This window comes from Salvelinus fontinalis, chromosome 41 (assembly GCF_029448725.1).
Source record: "Salvelinus fontinalis isolate EN_2023a chromosome 41, ASM2944872v1, whole genome shotgun sequence".
In the NCBI taxonomy this organism is placed as follows: Eukaryota; Metazoa; Chordata; class Actinopteri; order Salmoniformes; family Salmonidae; genus Salvelinus; species Salvelinus fontinalis.
Genome location: NC_074705.1, coordinates 7579761 through 7602224, shown reverse-complemented (window position 1 = coordinate 7602224; position 22464 = coordinate 7579761). Strand labels below are relative to the sequence as shown.

The window sequence follows — 22464 nt, the reverse complement described above, 5'->3', positions numbered from 1 at the left end:
ATATCCATTGAATTGTGTCCATTTTCTGTTTTATAAAGATTTGCACAAATATGAAAAGATAGATGGTATCATCATAAAACAATATCAATTTAGATCATACAGGGACAAACTTTACCTAAAAATGTAGGAAATCTTAAAAATGTTGTTGGGCAGTTAGGTTCCTGCAATAACCCCCACCAACAAGGAGGTTCCACCATGAACCCGACCTCCTATGGGGTTCTTGGAAGAACCTATTGGGGGCCATTTTGAGTTCCAAGAACCCAAAGGTTCTTCCAAGAACTTTGAGGATCTTAAAAGAACCCTTGTTGAACCCCTAATTTTTTGAGTGTATGCCGTATTTGTACTGTTTAACCATACAATTGTCCTGTGTGGGGCGGCAGGGTAGCCTAGTGGTTAGAGCATTGGACTAGTAACCGAAAGGTTGCAAGTTCAAATCCCAAAGCTGACAAGGTACAAATCTGTCGTTCTGCCCTGAACCCACTGTTCCTAGTCTGTCATTGAATATAAGAATTTGTTCTAATCTGACTTTACTAGTTAAATAAAGGTAAAAAAAAAAAAGTATCTTTAACACAGTTGCAGCTGACAGTATTTGTGTCTTCTGTTGACACACGGGTGTTCGTAGTCCACTCTGTCATCTGTCTGTTTTCCATAAACAAGAGCTGTATCACATCGCCATGTGGGAATCTTAACCCTAGCTCTATAAAGTTGTATCAATTAAACCTCTTTTTTTTAATATGAAAGATAATGCTTCCAAAACCATACCGCAAGCGACGCGTGTTAATGTTCAGACCGAGCTTTGTCGTCCTTAACAAAACTCCCCCCTACAGAAGACTCCTTTGTCTAATGACTTATGTGTAATGGAACTGATAGTCATGACCAAGGGCTACCCTACAGTTAACACATGCTGCTTTACTAATGCTACAAAGTCCTTTGTCCCATGCCCTCCTGCACACATAGGAATCTCCCTTCTCCACACTGCTGCAACATGACCATAAGCTTGGCACCTGAAACACCGTAGTGGGTTCGGCACAAAAGCTCTTACGGGATAACTGATATAGCCTAACATGACTTTGTCGGGTAACGACTCAAAATTAACTCAAAAGGACAGACAGTGACTCTTCTGTTTCACCATGCTCGCCACCGGTCTGCGTTGCACCAAATCGCAGGCGTCACAGACACCGGGAATCATCTATTTCAGTTGCTCCACCTCCGCCCTTACCTCAGTAATCACACCTTTCAACGACACCCTGTTTCTGAGAGCAAAACTAGTAACAAGTCTTGTCCCCAGCTCCCTCTGGGTGGAAGAAACACAAAAAAATCATCACAAGTCCACTTCGGGTTACCTTCACTGATTCAACAGTACCCAATTCCATTTTCACCCAACAAGAAACCACATATGGGTCAGCCAAAAGGCAGGGGTCCACTTTATCCAAAAATGTCACTTCTACTGGACCAGAATCATCTTTATCATGACAATCAGTGTGAGGCAAGGGCTCAGAGATCTTCACCACATAGTGATAAGTGATATCTGAGCGAAACTGAGAATGAATGGGCCAACATTTCATATTTTCTTTACTGACAAAAAAACAAAAACTTTGCCGTATATTTCTAATATTTAACGCAGGCTGTCTTTGAATGTTTTAGCTAAATATATATATATATATATACACATTTAACAAAAACTCCACCTACAGGGAACGTGCCAGCCTGCCAGGAGAGCTCAGCAGCTCAAATAAAGAGCATGCCAAGCCCCTTTCGGAAATGTACCCTACCATACCGGCAGATGACAATGTTGATCTGGCATGGAGTGTCATCTTTCATTCCAAACGCATTAGTAGCCAGCAATACATTTGAACTGCCCCAACCACATCCGTTTCAACAGAGCCACGGCACGATGCAAGCGTGTCACAATGAATGTGCAGGCAGAGTTGACATGCTGTACAGCATTGGAGACGGGGGCCAGATCTCCTTTTCCATGCCAGATGAGGTGGAAGAGAACATCTGAATTTTCTAGTTCCTCAGGACAAGTGGGGAGTATGACTGTGTGAGAGAGCAGTTTTTGTTGTTGTTGCCATTGTTACAATCACTTGATTGTTGTTGAGTCAAGTACACACCAGTGCCTGTTTAGTAGCCAATTTAGTGTGATACCTTGAAGTTCAATCAAGGAGCATTTTAGGAAAAGTTATGCTTCTGTCACATTGATTTCATGTTCTAAAAACTCACAAAAGCAGCCTACTACAGCTGAGAATTTTGGTCTTTGGGTAAAGTCGTGTGTACATGAAATGATCAAGTAAACTATTCTTTGTGGCAGGTAGCCTAGTGGTTAGAGCATTGGGCCAGTAACCGAAAGGTTGCTAGATTGAATCCCTGAGCTGGCAAGGTAAAAATCTGTTGTTCTGCCCTTGAACAAGGCAGTTAACCCACTGTTCCTAGGCCGTCATTGTAAATAAGAATTTGTTCTTAACTGACTTGCCTAGTTAAATGAAGGTTAAATAAAAATAAACATTTGTATTTTTGTACAGGCCTACATTTACAACCTCCACACCCAGTGTCTCTCCAGGACCAGTTCAGTGACCCCTGCCCAATAACACACAACTGTAAAAAAAAAAACACTTAGCTAGGACCTAAAGTACCTTTTTATGACTCCAGAAAAGTCAGACATTGTACTCAAATCCGTTTTTTTTCCCAGATTGGGTAGGGCACAAAAGAAAATAGTTTAGAATGTGCCACAGTGCAAGAAAACATTTAGTGAACCACTGATGTAGAGTAAAATATGTATTTAATGAAAAGTCAAAACATGACATACACCTTTACAAAGTTGGAGGAGGGTAGTTGGTAGATGGACATTTCAAAATGTATTTTCTAAAATCACAGGTGAAAACTAATTACATTGGGGGTAGGGTCACAAAGCAGAATGAATTCAGCCCTTTAACTCTCCTATATACCCTGAAACAAATACAGTAGTTTTAAATCACAGGCATCAAATTGCTTACCCCTTTCTTACACCTAATAACCATCCTTGTGTTGTGATCTTGAAAATCCCAAACTGTTCTGGGCTGTGTGTAACAGGTGAATTGCCCAACATAATATCAACACAATTCCATATCACGAAGTTCAGACAGACTGAGCTTTTCTCTCATTCACTGTTGTTGCTGTCATCACTGTCGGAATACGCCCCCAGGAGGCTCAGCGACGACGACCCATTCTGTGCTGTGATTGGCTTAGCCTCCGTCAGTACGATAGCAGCTGCCTTTGAAACTGCAAAGCAGGAAGTACCGAAGTTATATTGACAGAAATAGCAGTAAAAGTATCTTCAACCCATACAACACGTAGAGCAGAGTGACTTCCTGCGGTGCTAACAGATAAAATACTGCTACAATTGTCTCTTCTCAGGCTGCACTGTCCATTGAGGCATTGGTAAGAGCCAATAATGACAGCGTTGACAGTAATGAATCCTGTTGTTATTGACTGCTGTAAAAGGCGTCCGCATGCTTTACAGCTGGAAGAATTCTTGCATATATTATGGCTATGTTTTGGTCTGTTTTCAGTGAGGGTTGCCCCCAGGAAAACATTGTGTGCGCCCGAACAGTTGAGGTTCAGAGCCTAATTCTACGCCCCTTCGTCAGTGATTGGTCAACAGTAGAGATTCTTCAATAAAGTTTTTGTTGTTATTCAACGAGAGACGACTCGTTTTTTAATGCAAATGTTTTCATTGAGAAATACTGCACCAAACATCTTAGTTAGATGTAAAATTGCGCGACTAAGGGCCTCCCGAGTGGCGCAGTGGTCTAGGGCACTGCATCGCAGTGCTAACTGCGCCACCAGAGTCTCTGGGTTCGCGCCCAGGCTCTGTCGCAGCCGGCCGCGACCGGGAGGTCCGTGGGGCGACGCACAATTGGGCTAGCGTCGGGGTTGGAGGCGCGCTGTGTTAAAGAAGCAGTTTTGGTTGGGTTGTGCAGGCTTGGTTGGGTTGTGCTTCGGAGGACGCATGGCTTTCGACCTTCGTCTCTCCCGAGCCCGTACGGGAGTTGTAGCGATGAGACAAGATAGTAATTACTAGCGATTGGATACCACGAAAATTGGGAAGAAAAGGGGATAATTTATTATAAATAAATAAAAAAATTGCGCGACTAAGATCTCCTCGTCAAAATTACTTTGGTCGCCAGCTGTACAATGTTTCCTCTGACACATTGGTGCGGCTGGATTCCGGGTTAAGCGAGCAGCGTGTCAAGAAGCAGTGAGGCTTGGTGGAGTCGTGTTTCGGAGGACGCATGACTCTCGACCTTTGCCTCTTCCGAGTCCATACGGAGTTGCAGTGATGGGACAAGACTAACTACCAATTGGATTCATCACGAAATTGGGGAGAAAAAGTACAACAAAATAAAAAATGTATGCCAGATTTCTTGAGTTCTATTTTGAGGAAGTGTACACTGGCTACAATGTCTCAAAATGCACAAAGTACTATTACTGCTTTTTTCTAATTTTTCAAGCGAAGGTCTTTTAAAGGAGTATGTATGCAAGCACACTAGTTCGGCTAGGCGCCTCCTGAACTGAAGCATGCTGACGCCTTAAGCAGGAAATCACCTCGGTGTATACGAAGTCATTTCGATATTGCAGTTTCTGCCATAAAGCTTCTGTTAAAGCCTCCATAGCTCACCTGTCTGTGTGTTAGAGCCTGCAGGAGTTACTGTGGTATCAGGTTTAGGGACAGAGGTCACTGGTTTCTTTCTCACCACCAGTGATCCCAGTGCCCCTCCACCTCCCAGCCCCCCCACACTTCTCTCCCAGCTCTCCACCTTGGCCTTCTTCACCCCCCCCACTGACATGCCCTGCAGAAACAATACACAGGACATAAGTAGGCATGTTGGTTAACATGTATTGTGAGGCCTGTGTGTGTTTGGTGTGTGTGTTACCTGTGTGTCAGTGAGTCTGTCTGTGGTGAGGATGTCAGTAGGTCTGTCTGTGCTGGGTTTCTTTGGTCTGCTGCTGCTCTCGCTCTCCTGGTCTGAGTCAGAGTCGGAGTCTCTTAACCTCTTCACTAGAGCTCTCTCCAGCATCTCCCTGTAACACATACATAACCATTTTGTTATTTTGCTATACTTGAACTATTCCAAAAAATAAATTGCTTAACAATTTCCCTCTTTCTTCTCCTCATCATCCCTCTCTCTGTACTCACTGTGTCTCCCTCTCGTCCTCCTCCTTCTCCCTGTCTGTACTCACCGTGTCTCCCTCTCGTCGTCCTCCTTCTCCCTCTCTGTCTGTACTCACCGTGTCTCCCTCTCGTCCTCCTCCTTCTCCCTCTCTGTCTGTACTCACCGTGTCTCCCTCTCGTCCTCCTCCTTCTCTCTGTGTCTCCCTCTCGTCCTCCTCCTTCTCCCTCTCGTCCGTCTGTACTCACCGTGTCTCCCTCTCATCCATCTCCTTCTCACTCTCTCTGTACTCACCATGTCTCCATCTCGTCCTCCTCCCTCTCTCTGTACTCACCGTGTCTCCCTCTCTCTGTCTGTACTCACCGTGTCTCCCACTCGTCCTCCTCCCTCTCTATACTCACCGTGTCTCCCTCTCGTCCTCCTCCTTCTCCCTCTCTGTCTGTACTCACCGTGTCTCCCACTCGTCCTCCTCCTTCTCCCTCTCTGTCTGTACTCACCGTGTCTCCCACTCGTCCTCCTCCCTCTCTGTCTGTACTCACCGTGTCTCCCACTCGTCCTCCTCCCTCTCTGTCTGTACTCACCGTGTCTCCCACTCGTCCTCCTCCCTCTCTGTACTCACCGTGTCTCCCACTTGTCCTCCTCCCTCTCTGTACTCACCGTGTCTCCCTCTCGCCCTCCTCCTTCTCCCTCTGTCTGTACTCACCGTGTCTCCCTCTCGTCCTTCTCCTCCCTCTGTCTGTACTCACCGTGCCTCCCTCTCGTCCTTCTCCTCCCTCTGTCTGTACTCACCGTGTCTCCCTCTCGTCCTCCTCCTTCTCCCTCTGTCTGTACTCACCGTGTCTCCCTCTCGTCCTCCTCCTTCTCCCTCTGTCTGTACTCACCGTGTCTCCCTCTCGTCCTCCTCCTTCTCCCTCTCTGTCTGTACTCACCGTGTCTCCCTCTCGTCATCCTCCTTCTCTCTCTGTCTGTACTCACCGTGTCTCCCTTTCGTCCTCCTCCTTCTCCTGCTCTTTGGTCCTCTGCTCCAGCTCTTTGTATGTTCCCAGCATTCCTTCAAAGTCCACCGAAGCCTGCCTCTGGTTCAACTCCTTGAGCTCCTGAAGATTCTCCAGAACCTCCATCTCCATCTTAGAGTCCCGCGTACGGTTCTCCAACACCTAGAACGTAACATCATCAGCATGGCTCTTCAACACAACATCGGTACAGTTCTCCAGAAACCTGGTAGAGAACATATCATCAGTCTGTCAGGTTCTCCAGCACTGTTTCTAGAGATCTACCTTCATAGGGTTGTTCAACTCTTCCTCCTCTCTGTCCTTAGTTATCTTCTTCTCTTCCTCCTCTAGAAGTTTCTCCGCCTGGAAGTTCCTTGTGGCTCCGTGTTCCATGGCATAGTCTGTGTTCTCCGGATCAGTCTGCAGACGACACACACTGGGTGAGTACACACACTGTTCTAAGACGTAGTTTGTGTTTTATGACTCAGTTTACAGACACACGTGCAGAAACAAATTTACCTTAAAGGTGATCTCGGCCAGGCATCGTGTACACTTGATGTAGAAGCGGAAGATGGGCAGTCCCATGTAGAGCTCATTCATCACAGTCTCCTTACGGGCGTTGAACTTCTTCCCCTTGTAAATGTACTCCCCACAAGTCTTACACCTGCAAGGCACACACACAGGGACTTGGTCAGATCACACACACGCAGGGACAGGGTCAGAGCACACACACGCAGGGACAGGGTCAGAGCACACACACGCAGGGACAGAGCACACACACGCAGGGTCAGAGCACACACACGCAGGGTCAGAGCACACACACGCAGGGTCAGAGCACACACACGCAGGGTCAGAGCACACACACGCAGGGACAGGGTCAGAGCACACACACGCAGGGACAGGGTCAGAGCACACACACGCAGGGACAGGGTCAGAGCACACACACGCAGGGACAGGGTCAGAGCACACACACACCCGCCTGCCTGCCCGCCTGTCCAGCATCACTACTCTGGACGGCTCTGACTTAGAATATGTGGACAACTACAAATACCTAGGTGTCTGGTTAGACTGTAAACTCTCCTTCCAGACTCACATCAAGCATCTCCAATCCAAAGTTAAATCTAGAATCGGCTTCCTATTCCGCAACAAAGCATCCTTCACTCATGCTGCCAAACATACCCTTGTAAAACTGACCATCCTACCAATCCTCGACTTCGGTGATGTCATTTACAAAATAGCCTCCAAAACCCTACTCAATAAATTGGATGCAGTCTATCACAGTGCCATCCGTTTTGTCACCAAAGCCCCATATACTACCCACCACTGCGACCTGTACGCTCTCGTTGGCTGGCCCTCGCTTCACACTCGTCACCAAACCCACTGGCTCCAGGTCATCTACAAGACCCTGCTAGGTAAAGTCCCCCCTTATCTCAGCTCGCTGGTCACCATAGCAACGCCCACCCGTAGCACGCGCTCCAGCAGGTATATCTCTCTGGTCACCCCCAAAACCAATTCTTCCTTTGGCCGCCTCTCCTTCCAGTTCTCTGCTGCCAATGACTGGAACGAACTACAAAAATCTCTGAAACTGGAAACACCTATCTCCCTCACTAGCTTTAAGCACCAGCTGTCAGAGCAGCTCATAGATTACTGCACCTGTACATAGCCCATCTATAATTTAGCCCAAACAACTACCTCTTTACCTACTGTATTTATTTATTTTGCTCCTTTGCACCCCATTATTTCTCTCTACTTTGCACCTTCTTCCACTGCAAACCAACCATTCCAGTGTTATTTTTTTAACTTGCTATATTGTATTTACTTCGCCACCATGGCCTTTTTATATATTTTTATTTTATTTATTTATACATATATTTTGTTTGCCTTCACCTCCCTTATCTCACCTCACTTGCTCATATTGTATATAGACTTATTTTCACTGTATTATTGACTGTATGTTTGTTTTACTCCATGTGTAACTATGTGTTGTTGTATGTGTCGAACTGCTTTGCTTTATCTTGGCCAGGTCGCAATTGTAAATGAGAACGTGTTCTCAATTTGCCTACCTGGTTAAATAAAGGTGAAATAAATAAAATAAAATAAACACGCAGGGACAGGGTCAGAGCACACACACACGCAGGGACAGGGTCAGAGCACACACACACGCAGGGACAGGGTCAGAGCACACACACACGCAGGGACAGGGTCAGAGCACACACACACGCAGGGACAGGGTCAGAGCACACACACACGCAGGGACAGGGTCAGAGCACACACACACGCAGGGACAGGGTCAGAGCACACACACACGCAGGGACAGGGTCAGAGCACACACACACGCAGGGACAGGGTCAGAGCACACACACACACGCAGGGACAGGGTCAGAGCACACACACGCATTCATTCACTCACACCTCATGGTAGCTGTTTCTGGGCAGGGTTGTAGAGTGTTGACATACCTCATGTTGAAGGGAGCCATCAGCCGGACCACATACTGCCTGTCTTTAGGGAGCTTGAGTTTGGGTATTTTAGCCGGGTCGAAATCTGGCGGGTAGTATTTCTACAGGAGAACGAACACAGTCAGCAGTGTAATTTAACTACGAAATATCTGATTCACATTGCCTTTATCAGTCAGTAGCTACAACAACGAGAGGAAAACATACAACAATTAGACAAACACAATTCACATAAAGAGATGACAACATTCAACGTTTACAGAAAGAGCCTGCTCTATATCAGTTTATCCTCATAAGGAACGATAGACAGGAAACATAGCTAGTTAGCTACAATGAGTACGACTACTAGCTACATAGCTAGCTAAGCGTATTGAGCTAGCTACTACTATTGTGCTACTACTATTGTGTAACATTGAAGCAAAAAGTGTTTGCTTCAATGGCCAAGCCTGATTAGCAACACGCAGCTTGCTAGCAAACATTGCATTCGCTAAACAACTGCCCGTTTTTAGCGAATTGAGAATAAATCAAGACATAGTAAATAAGAATTGTACTTACGTTTAAAACTTTTCTTTCTGACATTCTTAATTGGAAATAAAACCTGACTTTAGCGACGAAATGGAAGGATAAACTGTGATAATGTTAGCTAAAGAGATCGCTAGCTTGCTGTAAAGCGATGTTTGAGAAAAGCAAAAAATCCTTTCCGCTTCCGGGGTAGCTCCAGCCTTCATAATAAAAGTCGCTCATGTAGAAAAACACGCATTTAATATTACTCAATCTATAAATATTGTTTAATGATTTATATTTTAATGTAAAAATATTATTGTGTCCATGAACGTGGGGTTGAGTCCCTACTACGTTATCTAAGGAATAGAGTGTCAACATGGATCTGCATCACAGCAATATTATAAATTATGGATTACATTTGCCATCATAAGAGAGAGGATTTCAGAATGACATCCATTAATAAGAAAAACGTAATAAAATATTTTTGTGAACTGAGGGAACGGGAATAGAACCTGAGTTGCTGGCGTGAAAGGCAATCACGCTACTGCATTTTTCCAACAGGGTTAACCTACTTGGTGGGAATTGTAAGGTGGCTCATTAGCGAGGATTGCAATACAATATAAATGTTGTTTATAGCGTGAATAAAAACCTGAAGATCTTTTAAATGGCTCATTGTGATAAGGCTTTTATTTCATACAGGATACCTGAAAGCTAATGAGCAACTGAAACATTTGCCAGCGTGTTTTTTTTTACAGCAATACAATTCATTTCCTGTATTTAACATCATATGCTTGGTCAATTTTATTTACATGTTTTTATTTAAACTTTAAGTAGGCAAGTCAGTTATGAACAAATAGTTATTTACAATGACAGCCTACACTGGCCAAACCCGGGACTCCCAATCACGGCCAGTTGTGATACAGCCTGGAATCGAACCAAATAAATAAAATTGACCAAGCATATGATGTTAAATACAGGAAATGAATTGTATTGCTGTAAAAAAAAACACTCAAGCATGAGATGCAGGTCCTAGACCACTGCGCCACTCGGGAGCCCGAAAGAACACACTGTGATTCAAGCATTATCCACAGACTATGCATCCATATGATTTCACCCGTGTGTGCAATACTGTACGGTCAGTCAAGTGATCCTTACAGTTAAAACATTTTCTCTACTTGCTGTGACAACCTTTAATACGTCTCCCCAGAGCTGCTGTCTGTCTGAAGCATTTGCCACAGTCATTACAGCAAAATGATTTCTTCCCTTTGTGTATCATGGTATGCATTATCAAGCCTGTCCTTTAAGGAAAACATTTGTCAGTCTCTGCACTGATGTGATTTCTCCCCTGTGTGAGATCTCATGTGCACGGTCAAATTTCCCATCTTGTTGAATCACTTGCCACATTCTTTACAACTGTCAGATTTCTCCCGTGGGAGACATTGTATGGAGGGTCAAGTTTTTCTTACGGTTGAAACATTGGCCACAGTCTTTACAGTGATAAGGATTTTCTCCTGAGTGTAGCTTTGTATGTCTGACTAAGTAAACCTTTGTGCTGAAACATTTGCCACAGTCTTTAAACCGATACATTTTCGCTGCATGTAATTTCTTATGTCTAGTAAATTCTGCCTTCTTGTTGAAGCATTTGCCACATTCTTTACACTGATAAGACTTCTCCTCTCTAGACCCGTGTGTACTTTTTATATGCATGGTCAAGTTTCCTTTGTTGCCAAACCATTTGCTACAGTCTTTGCACCAATAAGATTTCTCCCCTGTGTGAGATCTTGCATGGCCAATTTAAGATTCCTTTGTTATTGAAACATTTGCCACAGGCTTCGCAGCGAAACAATTTTTCCCTTGTGTGTATCCTCATATGATTAGTCAAGCCTATATTATTGTAGAAGCCTCTACCACAGTCTTTACATCGACATGGTTTCTCCCTTGCAGAACAGTCTGTATTTATTGACAGGCTGTGAGTCACTAGTTGGTTCTGGTACTCTGTAGCCCTCTCCATCAGCTTCTGTTTTGATTTCTTCAGTTATGATGATAGGTAGAGTGTTCATCTCCCTGTACTCCACAGTTTGGGTTTGGTCAAGATGTGAGGGCTGGGGTGGGTCCCCCTAATCCAAGTCACTATTTACACAGGGAGGATAGAATATAGAGTCTTTGGTATCAAACTCCAGCTGTGAAGCCAGACCCCCGTGAATGTGACCTTGCAAGCCGTTCCAGGGAAGCTGTTAGTGAAGTGGGCCCCTCCCCCTTCCTGGTCTGACCACACCCTCTTCCCCCTGAAGTACCAAGTCAGATACCACTGGAACAACAAGGATACCCCACATGAGATCACTGTGAGTGCAGACTCTTATAATGTGTCTGTCTGTGTGTGTGTGTGTGTGTGTGTGTGACACTGTCTTTCTCTCCTTTTCTCACGCTCTCTCTCTCCTCCCCCCTCTCTCTCTCGATCTCTCTGGCTCCCTTTCTCTCTCTCCTTCTCTCTGTAGTTCGATCCGTTTGAGGACACCAAGAAAGTTCTACCAGGCCTGTCTCCTGGGAGGTCTTATCTAGTTCAGGTGTGTTCCATGGAACTGATGGGGCTGGGACAGAGCAGTGACTGGAGCCTACCTATCACTGTCACTATGCCTGCACACTGAACAACCACATGTACACACACACACACACACACACACACACACACACACACACACACACACACACACACACACACACACACACACACACACACACACACACACACACACACACACACACACACACACACACACACACACACACACACACACAGAGATCAACACAGGTCACACCCATAGATCCACAACTTGGCTTAACAAGGATAATAAAAACACTCTATTTGTAAAGCATGTTTCCAACATTGTGCTAAATGTGCTCATTAAAACAACACAGTGGTATTTCACTCAGAACTGACTCCAGCATTTCCACAAACACAAACAATAAAAATCAGTCGGAAACAACCACCACCAGAGGAGTAATGAACTCCGAGTGTCTGATGCCCAGGGAGAAGGCAGGAGGTCTGGGGAGGTGGAGCAGGACCTTCTCCGGGCTGTGGGTCCCTGGCCCAGGCTTCTGAGACTGATCGTTGGGCCGGGTGGTCCGGCTCTGAATCAAAATTAAAATCACATCCAACTTTATTTTAAGGGAAACATCCCAATACTCTAGTTTAGAGGAAGATATATGCAAGAAAATGCTATACAAAATATTCAATTGTAAATAAACAAATAGCTAAAAAGCGAATTAAATACCTACATAAATATAAGATAAAGCTATAAACCTGCATAGAGAAGGACGGCTGTCGTGTGAGGTAGACGCTGGGGTCAGTACTGTTGTAGCGTCCTGGTCCAGGGGTCATGGACAGGTCTTCTGATGGAGCGCCAACCTGTCTGCGTCCCGCCAGGCTGTAGCTGGCACTGGACGGCTTGTGGGGCACCTGGGAACCCAGCAGGTTAGGGAGGGTGTACCTGGGAGGATGATTAGAATGATATGAATGATATAGGGTCCCTCTTTACCCCCTCTCCCTATTCTCACTGTCTCTCTTTCATTTATACCGGTTAGGGGCGGGCACAGAATCCATTATACGGTAGCGTGACCGAGAGCCAATAGTGTAGGAGGGAGGTCTGAGATGAGGTTTCTCTGGGCTGTAGGCACCTGGACCTGGAGTCTGGAAGAGTTCAGCTAGGAGTGAGAGTGATGGAGAGAGGGGTCAGAGAGAGGGGGGGTGAGGTAGAGAGAATGTAAAGAATGTCCAGCAACAAATGCCCACTGGGGTAATAGAGTTTGATTGAACAATTTTTCTGATTCAGGGAATAGCTAGTCTCACCGGCGCGTCTTGCCCTGCCTAGCATGGAGTAAGAAGGGGTACCGACGCGGCCGAACCGGGTCATCTTGGCATCGATGTGGTACTGGGGTCCTGGACTGCAATCCACAGAGACCACTGTGGAGAAGAACACACAATAATTCATAATAACAAAGATCAAAGGTGAATTTAAAGGTCAAACTTGAGGAAAATGTCAGCAGTACTTTCCATAGACTTCTGCTTCCTGCCCTACTAGCCTGGAGTGTGAATCCTTATGGAAACGGTGTGAATAAGGTCTACTACTCACCATACAAGAGAAATAGGCAAAGAGACTGAGATTGACCTCAGAGACTTACTGCTGCTGCTCATACGTCTGTGGAAGGTGTAGGCGGGGCTACTGGGCTTGGTGAGGTCATGGTTGATGTAGCCAATGGTTGGAGGGAGAGCATAGCGACCGGGGCCTGGCCCTAGCAACAAGTAATGATGGTGATGATAATGATCATGTTTATTTTCCAGTCATGTAAAACAAAAATATTTTTTTTTCCCATACACCTCCTACTCGTTTCTAGAGCTTCTACATTTCACTTTTTCATTGATGTTAAAACAGAAATATGACAGTGTTGAATACTGTCCCTGCCAACTAAATAAATGTTTTAATGTAAACATGTTACATAATAGATGTCTTCAACAAACCTTTCTCCCTGCCAGCGATTATCGGACGTCTCTTAACCTCCATGATTTGTCGATCTCTCTCTCTCTATTTTCCAACCCCCTCCTCTCTTCCTATTTTACACGTTGTTCTTCTGTCACTCCCAGCTAGTGTTGCCAACCCTCAGAGAATGCTGAGGGACTTTCTCCTAGAGCAGTCAGTTGTGTCTGTGTGGGCAGCCCTGTGATTCGCTGGCAGCTAGAAATGCAATCACCAATCAGCACAACAATAACAAGCAGGAGAAGAGATTTGGTCTGGTTTTGATCGTCTGTTAGTCCAAACATATCCTCTGTCCTTCCTGCTCCACGTCTATAGACAAAACGTTTTTAGACCACTTCACTCAAAAGGTATCCCAGAATAAATTGACAACTCTACTCCGTGCACACAGATCTCTCTCTCTCTCTCGCTTTCCTCTCTTCTTCCTTCTCTTCGCTGTTCTGTCACTGATTCACTCCCGGCACCATCCAGCCTCTTCAGGAAAAACACAGCCTCAAAGGCTGAATTATAGATGGTCTTTACAAGCTGAGGAAACGTTATCTCCATTCTGCAGCCCTGGGTACACCTAAATCACCATCTCACTTCTCTTCTTAGAGTTCATGTGTCATAGACGTGACTCCATGTTCATGTGATGAGTACGCTTCCCTGGCGACTGAAGATTTGCGGCAGCTATTCCAGGCTTTAGCTCAGCTGGTTAACAACGTTGTGGCACACAGATGACCGAGGTTTAAACCCATTTAGTCACACATAGACAATTGGCTACACTTTTCCCACCTGCAGCAATCGTCACATGGCCCCTCTGTCTTTCTGGTACACACTGTGTTGCAGGAGGTATTTCAAGTCTGAGCCTTCAAAGGGAGACTCAGCAATATGATATCATCGCACATATTGGGGCAACTTCCCGCATAACATACATACATAAACAACAACAGAATTCAGATTTACCAAGACTGCCACTATTGTCACTTCCTAATTTGCATTGCTGCTGTTTCTGTAAGCAGAAATCTGACCCGCAGTGCATAATGATGTCATATTGCTGAGTCTTGCTTTAAGTTACTGTATAGGGTATCTTTACATAAAGGGTGCTGGGAGGCAGAGAGAGGTAACTAAAGACTGTGAGCAGAGCCCTGACCAACAAACACGGGTTAATTATTAACAGGCAACCGCAGGCGGCAGTAACGGGACCCTGCAGCCATGTCATCAAAATCAGACAGACAACACGGGCGTTGACCCTAAACATGCTGGGTAAACAGAGTCGGGTTGCTACCGATTATGTATCACCACAAGCTTGCCACTGTAGTGAACATGAAAATTGGACTCGTAAAATGTTCTGTTACAAAGTACTTTTAGAATAAAACAGGGCACAGGAGTCATTGGTGATGTAAGACCAGCCATGTATAAACTGGGTTAATGGAGTCATGTATAGATGACATATAGAGAACATCATTCCTGCTCCCCCAGTGAAACATCAGTAACATAAACATGACAGGCTAGAAGTGCATAGAGGAACACAGCTGTGTGTCTGGGTTATGTGTCTGTGTGTGTGTGTGTGTGTGTGGGCGGGAGGGGGTGTCTGGGGGGGGGGGGTCATGGGGGTGTGTGCGAGTGTGTGTGAATAGAATGACTTCCAAACTCTTTCAAACCAAACTATAATTCATAATTAAGTCAATAACATTATCAGTAACCAAACATAACTTAGTAACAAAACATAATAGTTTAAATATGATAGTACAATTCTGTAGAAAAATACATTAGCATTATGGTCAGGAGGTTTTCCTGGGCAGAGCCATATGATCAGGGAAAACTCCTGACCCTACTTATTATTAAGACAGATCTCCACACTGTTACAGACAACAATGTCAGTCTATAGTCTTGTAACGGTGCCCCCCCCTGCAGACCAGGGTTCCCAAATAGTGAGTCACAGACAGTTCCGATTGGGTCGTCATGGTTTAAGACTGGGATGTGACTAGAAACATTACCATGGTCCTCCATCTCTACTGTTCCTCCCAGTATGTTAGCTTCCACTAGAGGGTGCTGTGGATCTCTAGCTTTTCAGAGCTGCCAGTATTCCCACAGTAGGAAGAAGATCACTATTCCTCCATGTCTTATTCCTCCATGTCTTGTTAAATAATTACAGCATTGGCTATCTAGGGCAGCTGTTGTAGAGACACTGTCCCCAAAATTGTATTTCTGCCCCCTTCTTCTGTCGCTGAATGGTGTATGCAAAACCACAGCATTTAGGGGACACCATTTTTCACACACATGTTGTCTTGACTTTGTTGCTGGTTGTTTAAAGGCAGGGGTGATGCGTATTATGACTTATCCCCTTGTAGGACCTGAGAGAGAGAAAAACTTATGAGGATTTCCCTGCACAAGAAAAGCTGAACGATTCAAACATGATGATACAAATGATTCAATGAGACCTGTGTGCATGCCTGTGTGTGTGGTTGTTGTACGCGAGTGCTGGTGAGTTCTACTTAGATCCTTACCTACCTGGTTGCGTGTTTTGTGGGACTTCTGCATCCAGACTCTCCATTGGTCGTAGAGTTTGATTGACATGCCGCCGCAGCCATACGCATGATTCCGTACCCAGCCGAAGAACTGCTTCAGCTCTCGACGTAACGTAGAATTGGAGTCTCCAGACTTGGAGTCACACGAACCTGATAACACACGCTCTGTAGGAGGGGAGAAAGGGGGTTAGAGTGTGTGTTTGGGTGTGTGTGTGTGTGTGTGTGTGTGTGTGTGTGTGTGTGTGTGTGTGTGTGTGTGTGTGTGTGTGTGTGTGTGTGTGCGTCCTCACCACTATGAGGTGTAGAAGCAGCAGTAGGATGGCTCCATTCACTCCAGATACCAGCCCTACGAGACCCATAGATCCCTACTGGGTTACAGCGCACCTGCATAGAACACACCGGGATTACTACACACACACACACACACACACACACACACACACACACACACACACACACACACACACACACACACACACACACACACACACACACACACACACACACACACACACACACACACACACACACACCGTACCTGGACAAAATACACAGTACCCGGTCTCAGGCCTGCCAGACGACATGATGTCTGGTTCCCAACGTCATCCATGACCTTCCAGTCTGAGATGTCCTCCAGCCGGTAGCGTATCTGGTACTTGGCCTGGAACAGGAAGTCTTTGAGAGCTGGGGGAGACTCCCATCGAACACTCAGATGGTCCTCCAGGTCACCCACACGACTCACACTCACACCTGACGGCGGGTCCGTTGTTACTGTGGACGGGGAGGGGAAAGAGGTAGCGAAACTCAGAACTACTTTAAAACAGCAAGATCCGTCTAAAATAATGGTTATTTCTTTCTTCTCTGAGTTAATTGGATCTGACCGTAAGAGTAAGTCATACAGCACAGGTACTGTTAGTGTGTGTTATTAGTTTCAGTGTGGAGGGAAATGAGGGAGCAGCGAGTAGTAACTCGAGTGGTGTAAAGCGTCAATCGCCCACCTTCCTAGCCCTGCCCCATCCGCAGGGTGTGTGTGTGTGTGTGTGTGTGTGTGTGTGTGTGTGTGTGTGACCACCCAGCGTGAGTAAAAGGAAAATGAGCTCATCAAAAGGAAGGGTGTGTCTGGTCTTCCATTCTACAAAATGCCCGTCCTCCCCCATTTGTGTGTGTGTGTGTGTGTGTTCACCCTCACCCCCAAAATCCTGGGTTGGGATCTAAGTAGTAGGATGAAGATGGTCCTAGATGTTTATCTTAGGTCAGTTTTACAATTCTCCATTAATGGTTACTGTTAGGTCTTGGGCTAGGTAAGCTGATCCTGGATATGTGCCCCAGGGCAACTTTTAACTGGGGCAAGATGTAAAGCTCTAAAGCCAGAGGGTCAAAGTTCAGGCACTTACTCTCTCTCTGTCTCTCTATCTGTCTCTGTCTCTCTCACACACACACACTCGCACGTACGCACACACTCACCCACGTCTAAGATATCCAGGGTGATGACATCAGAGGTGGCTGAGCCGAGCTGATTGGTGGCTTCCACCCAGATCTCGTAGGGCGTGAAGAGGGCGAGGTCACGAGGTATGTAGCAAGAGTACGGCTGGGCGGCATTCAACTCCTCACATTCTCTCTCTCTGCCATACCACCTACACACACACACACACACACACACACACACACACACACACACACACACACACACACACACACACACACACACACACACACACACACACACACACACACACACACACACACACACACACACACACACACACACACACACACGTATAATAGACTCAGACTGTATTAGAATGAGAATGTGTGTGTATGTGTGTGTATTAAGTGTGTGTAAGGAGTGTGTACCTGAGTTTGTATTTGAGTGTGTATTTGGTCTTGATGAAGGTCTCTCCCTGTCCTCCCGGTGCCCATCGACAGGTCAGGTCTTTGGTGTTTCTGGACCAGCAGGTCAAGTTGACTGGCTTCACTGGAGGCACTGAGGGAGAAGGTGGGTGGCGGGAGAGAGGATATATTTTAGTCCAGAATGTTCTTCTGTCTGTCTGGGGTTCAAATTCTGGGACTTTGCCAAGATTCCAGCCCTTTCTGAACACAAGGTGTTGAACAGGAACGTCATGCTGAGATTAGGGCACTGTGACAACACTGTGTGTGTGTGTTTGTGTGCGTGTGTCTGTATGTCAGACCTGTATGTGTATGTGTGTGTGTGCTTGTGTGTGTGTGCTTATGTGTGTGTGTCTGTCAGACCTGTGTGTGTATGTGTGTGTGTGTCAGACTCCATGTCCAGGGAGTAGTAAAGGGAGTAATGCACCACAACATGGTGTAATAACACAGGAGTTAACAGCACTAAAGACCCTACAGTTACTCATCCACCAGAGTACTCTGATATAAGACTGGTATAACACTGTTAACTTTTAGCTATGTGTGTGAGCTAGATGCTGCTGCTAGATGTGTGTGTGTGTGTGTGTGTGTTTTGCTCCACTTACTCCCAATGTAGAGACAGGACCCGGCCAGAACATGTCCTCCATGGTTGTGACACACCAGGTTGTCCCCTGACCTCTGCCTAGAGGCTGGCAGGCCCGGCAGGGTGACACTGAGGGCCGTAGGGCTCAACACGCTGTAAGAAGAGCTGGGCAGCCGGCGGCCATTCAGGCTCCAGAACAGAGAGCTGGCGTGGAGGCCCAGATCAGGGCTGACTGAACATGTGGCAGTGAGGGTGGAGCCGATGGGCAGGGCTGGGTCCTGGGGTAAGATCCCTGCCATCTCTGGAGGGGAGAGAGATGGGATGAGTGAACACATGGATTAAAGAATGGTTGATTGAACTGTTGATTCCCAGTAAGCAGAGGGAAAGAGACAGACGAGAGGGGAGAGAGAGAGAGATGTGTTTTTACTGATTCAGAAGAGAATATCCGACAAATAGGCTACTGTATTCTAGAACACAGCAGTAACTCCCAGGTCAGTGGTGAACCCAGATTTCCACTTCCATAGACCCAGAGTGTTTATCACGTCGTCAGACCTCTATAAGTCTCATCCTCAAGCCACGAGTGTTGAACAGCTGCGTCAGATAAAGGCTGTGTTGTGCTTTGAGGAAGCTCTTATGAAGACGTTAATTTGACCAAAACTCCTCCTCGACAACACACACACACACACTATTTACACCAAAACACTGGCAACGCTGATGCTATAAATGTATCATCGTGGAAAGGAAGCCAGGACGTGATTAGCCAATCAAACAACGATCCAGCTCCATAACAATCATGGTCTCATCACCGCAGTATTACAGGAAGGGCTAGGCAGAGGGAATGCCCCTGAATTAAGCAGCAGAACATTCATTCTAAAGACCTCAACGACAGATTGCAATTACACTTGTGTATTTACTCTCCTGATGGGTTCTGAAGAAGTAACTATGGGCTGTAAAATAGTATTTGTTTCTAGAAAGGAGGTCCCCTGAGGTAAGGCTGCTCATATAGATGATGGTTTAAAGGTGCAAATGCGTTTTTTTTCTGGTAAGAGTGTTCTGTGCACTGATTAGACGGCTTGTACAGAATGTTTGTTTTCGTTCATGTCTGAGACTGAGCATTGACCATTTCTGCAGGGTTTTCTTTCCATCCAGGCACAGAGCCAAGATGGTGGTCAGTTAGATCAGGTGTGCTTAATGCTTGGATGGAAGAAAAGTCTGCAACACCCTGTTTGTTTCTCAGGGGTGAAAAGCATTGCTTTGAATCTAAGTAAACACACAAGCTGCCGAGCTAAAGCCCTGTATTACAGCACTGGTGTTGTGAAGATGAAAAATGGCCTCTGGTTTTAGACCCTCCTGGTTCTGGACGACAGTCTTCAAGGATGCTTGGAAAGCGACTAATCCCCTGGTTTCTAAAACACTGTTTACCTTTCGCTCCTGCACGGAACAGTTCAAAGGTAGTCTGTGTTTCTGTCCGTCTACAGGACAAAGGAGCCACATATGGAACATTTGATGGAGGCCTTGTATGTGAGTGAATTGAAACAAGAAGTCATGCAACATTTAGCCATATCGAGCCATGTGATGTTTTCTGAATGGCAGTTACTTTGACTATGATGAGTGAGTGGGGGTTTTCACTGGAAACTTTGACAACAAGAACAGAACCTCAACTAGAGAGCATCAACATGACATTGAAAGGAAGGTGAGAGACCCGTTCACAAGGCAACCTAAAGGTCTTCAGTGATGAGGAGAATGCTGATGCACATCCAAACCAGGAAAAATAACCTTTCAGAAAACGTGTATTGCTTTGTTATGAATCTATCACTGGAGTAATTGGGGGGATGGCAGCAGTGGGTCTTGCTCTTCAACCAGCAACTCTGTGGAAAGTGCAATGCACAATCTCCTGTGTCATAAAAGTCCAATACTTCTTGCTATAGAGGCAGTAGCTCACTACTGTCGCATACATTCATTTCTTCATTAATCGAAACAACTGAAAATACATAAAAAGTTCACGGTTGGACAATAATAATCTAGCCTACGTAGTTTTATGACCTCACCTATACAAATAAACTGGACACAGACATAAAATCTAGCCGACATACCGCAGCACATCACTGTGATTGATTTACTTGACTTTGTATTAAGCTGGCGGTTAATATCCATGAGACCCGACCATATGATGTCACCGTGGTGTTGCCTCTGTAAAGCCCAGTGCTACATGTGTTAAACGAATTAAGAGCCGACCTGTTGAAATCCATCTTGGGACACCGTTTTTCAATAGCATGGTCAAGAATACCGAGATCTGTGTCTAGCTAGGACTAATATTTCACCATTTCATCAAATCTAGAAGGGCTAGTGAATGTTCATGGAACTGACTTTTTATTTTAATATTGCAATATTTTACATAAAGCAATATTGCATTATTTTACATAATGTTTGATGCTGGATACAGATCTCAAATGTTATTTTATTTATTTATGAAATGCATTATAATTAAGTTTAGCCTGTTCATTTAATTTGAAATGGTTAGAAAAATAAAGTAGCCTACTAAATCTAATTCCCTGCGTTCAAATGACTTAATATTTACCTCAAATTATTATTACAATTTTATGGATAATCATTTCAAAATATGTAGGACTTGCCATTGTTAGAGCAATTATTTTGTACACTCATTCCCTATGAAACCCGCATAAACAATACCGTTTAGCCCATTAACAAGGTTTAGGACAGTAGGCTATTATCTAACAGTAGGATATATCCTACCAAACCAGATTTACAGACAACGGGTGTTATCACATGGAAGAGCTGCTGTACTTACGTGACGATGAGGACATAACAGCAGGAATGTACAGAATCAAGAAGAAGAATGACAACATTTTATGGCAACTTGTATCTTCTTTCGTTCAGTCGGTAAACTCTCCACTTTGTACGCTTCTATTAATAGAGTATAATTTACACAGGTTAGGAGGGGAGAAACTGCACAGGTTCAAGTTGAATTGCACCGCAGTCTGAAGATGCGAGAAGAGGAGTCTTTCATGCCCAAGCTCGGTCCAAACCTATTATTTGATCAGTTGATAGCAAACCATCTCCGGTTCTAAAGAGTCCATCGGTAGTCGTGAGCTTTTCCAACCTCCGTTTAGTATTCTAGTGCTTCAACTTCTGTCTGTCTGCGTCTTCACACACAAGTTCATACTTTTCAAGCTCCTCCTCTCTCTTCCCACACAAACGCCAGTCATTTTTTCTTTCCCCCAGTATTTTCCTATTTTTTTCATCCCCCCTCCCCTCCCCATCTCTTGGCCTGTGATGCGTCAAGGAGTCAGATCCATTCACTTTCACCGAATCACTCTTCTTTCTTTTTCCTTTTTTCCTTTTTCTTTTCCTCTTTTCTTTCTCTCCCTCCTTCTTTTCTGCCTGGGGGGCTGTTGAGTGTTGAGTCACAGATTATTATAGGAAACTTCCTCATGATGACTTTGACTCCCACACAGTGTGTGTGTGTCTGTGTGTATGTGCATACATGCAGTGTGTCTGTGTGTCTATGCTTGCATGCTTGTGCATGTGTGTGATATCTGAGATGGTTTGGTGGTTGGATTTGTGTTTGTGTTTGTTTTGACGTTATGGTGACAGGTGGAGAAAGGGATGTATTGTGGTATCTTGCATAACCCATACCCAATGCCTTGGGCTGCAGGGAACAATACATATTATGTCTTACAGTAGTACATTCTGAGTCTACACCCCTCCCCTCCCTCCCCCACCAACTAGCTGTGATTGGAACTTGTCACTTTTCCCAATTATATTAAATATTTCATCAATATTTCCATCAGTCATTCCTTCCTTCAGTTCTTCTTTTATTCCTACATTCCTTCCCTT

At 45.2% G+C, this 22464-nt stretch overlaps 4 protein-coding genes across 4 annotated transcripts; 1 reads left to right on the top strand and 3 right to left on the bottom strand.

Moving 5' to 3' along the window:
- Window positions 1-2762: 2762 nt before the first annotated feature.
- Window positions 2763-9296, bottom strand: LOC129840491 (splicing factor YJU2-like). The gene is made up of 8 exons (XM_055908408.1): window positions 9152-9296; window positions 8600-8700; window positions 6662-6806; window positions 6428-6562; window positions 6126-6307; window positions 4914-5061; window positions 4658-4829; window positions 2763-3258 (listed from the first exon to the last, which is right to left on the bottom strand). Exons 1-8 carry the CDS (start codon window positions 9173-9175, stop codon window positions 3137-3139), a joined length of 1029 nt encoding a protein of 342 aa, XP_055764383.1. The 5' UTR covers window positions 9176-9296; the 3' UTR covers window positions 2763-3136.
- A 1730-nt stretch (window positions 9297-11026) lies between these two features.
- On the top strand, window positions 11027-11757 carry LOC129840317 (interleukin-27 subunit beta-like). The gene is made up of 3 exons (XM_055908119.1): window positions 11027-11052; window positions 11289-11442; window positions 11596-11757. The coding sequence occupies exons 1-3, from the start codon at window positions 11027-11029 to the stop codon at window positions 11743-11745; spliced, it is 330 nt and encodes a 109-aa protein (XP_055764094.1). The 3' UTR covers window positions 11746-11757.
- On the bottom strand, window positions 11757-14478 carry odf3l2a (outer dense fiber of sperm tails 3-like 2a). Its single transcript, XM_055908652.1, has 6 exons — window positions 13617-14478; window positions 13280-13390; window positions 12948-13061; window positions 12676-12802; window positions 12402-12588; window positions 11757-12229 (listed from the first exon to the last, which is right to left on the bottom strand). Exons 1-6 carry the CDS (start codon window positions 13657-13659, stop codon window positions 12071-12073), a joined length of 741 nt encoding a protein of 246 aa, XP_055764627.1. The 5' UTR covers window positions 13660-14478; the 3' UTR covers window positions 11757-12070.
- Window positions 14479-15363: 885 nt separating this feature from the next.
- Window positions 15364-21739, bottom strand: crlf1a (cytokine receptor-like factor 1a). The gene is made up of 8 exons (XM_055908430.1): window positions 21416-21739; window positions 18629-18907; window positions 17994-18123; window positions 17604-17773; window positions 16678-16910; window positions 16430-16523; window positions 16123-16304; window positions 15364-15965 (listed from the first exon to the last, which is right to left on the bottom strand). The coding sequence occupies exons 1-8, from the start codon at window positions 21471-21473 to the stop codon at window positions 15942-15944; spliced, it is 1170 nt and encodes a 389-aa protein (XP_055764405.1). The 5' UTR covers window positions 21474-21739; the 3' UTR covers window positions 15364-15941.
- Between the last annotated feature and the right edge of the window lie 725 nt (window positions 21740-22464).

What these genes read in the sequence shown, in the direction of transcription:
- LOC129840491 (XM_055908408.1), bottom strand. Translation starts at nt 9,175, where the DNA reads ATGTCAGAAAGAAAAGTTTTAAAC. An exon ending in CAGAAAGAAAAGTTTTAAAC is followed by an intron (nt 8,701 to 9,151) that starts GTAAGTACAATT and finishes GTTCTCCTGTAG; the next exon opens with AAATACTACCCGCCAGATTT. An exon ending in AGGCTCTAACACACAGACAG is followed by an intron (nt 3,259 to 4,657) that starts GTGAGCTATGGA and finishes CCTGCTTTGCAG; the next exon opens with TTTCAAAGGCAGCTGCTATC.
- LOC129840317 (XM_055908119.1), top strand. Translation starts at nt 11,027, where the DNA reads ATGGTTTCTCCCTTGCAGAACAGTCT. An exon ending in TCTCCCTTGCAGAACAGTCT is followed by an intron (nt 11,053 to 11,288) that starts GTATTTATTGAC and finishes CCAGCTGTGAAG; the next exon opens with CCAGACCCCCGTGAATGTGA. An exon ending in ATACCCCACATGAGATCACT is followed by an intron (nt 11,443 to 11,595) that starts GTGAGTGCAGAC and finishes TTCTCTCTGTAG; the next exon opens with TTCGATCCGTTTGAGGACAC.
- odf3l2a (XM_055908652.1), bottom strand. Translation starts at nt 13,659, where the DNA reads ATGGAGGTTAAGAGACGTCCGATAATCGCTGGCAGGGAGAAAG. An exon ending in AGGCAGGGCAAGACGCGCCG is followed by an intron (nt 12,803 to 12,947) that starts GTGAGACTAGCT and finishes TCTCACTCCTAG; the next exon opens with CTGAACTCTTCCAGACTCCA. An exon ending in TCTGTGCCCGCCCCTAACCG is followed by an intron (nt 12,589 to 12,675) that starts GTATAAATGAAA and finishes TCATCCTCCCAG; the next exon opens with GTACACCCTCCCTAACCTGC.
- crlf1a (XM_055908430.1), bottom strand. Translation starts at nt 21,473, where the DNA reads ATGTTGTCATTCTTCTTCTTGATTCTGTACATTCCTGCTGTTATGTCC. An exon ending in ACACTCAAATACAAACTCAG is followed by an intron (nt 17,774 to 17,993) that starts GTACACACTCCT and finishes GTGTGTGTGTAG; the next exon opens with GTGGTATGGCAGAGAGAGAG. An exon ending in CCTGGATATCTTAGACGTGG is followed by an intron (nt 16,911 to 17,603) that starts GTGAGTGTGTGC and finishes CCCCGTCCACAG; the next exon opens with TAACAACGGACCCGCCGTCA.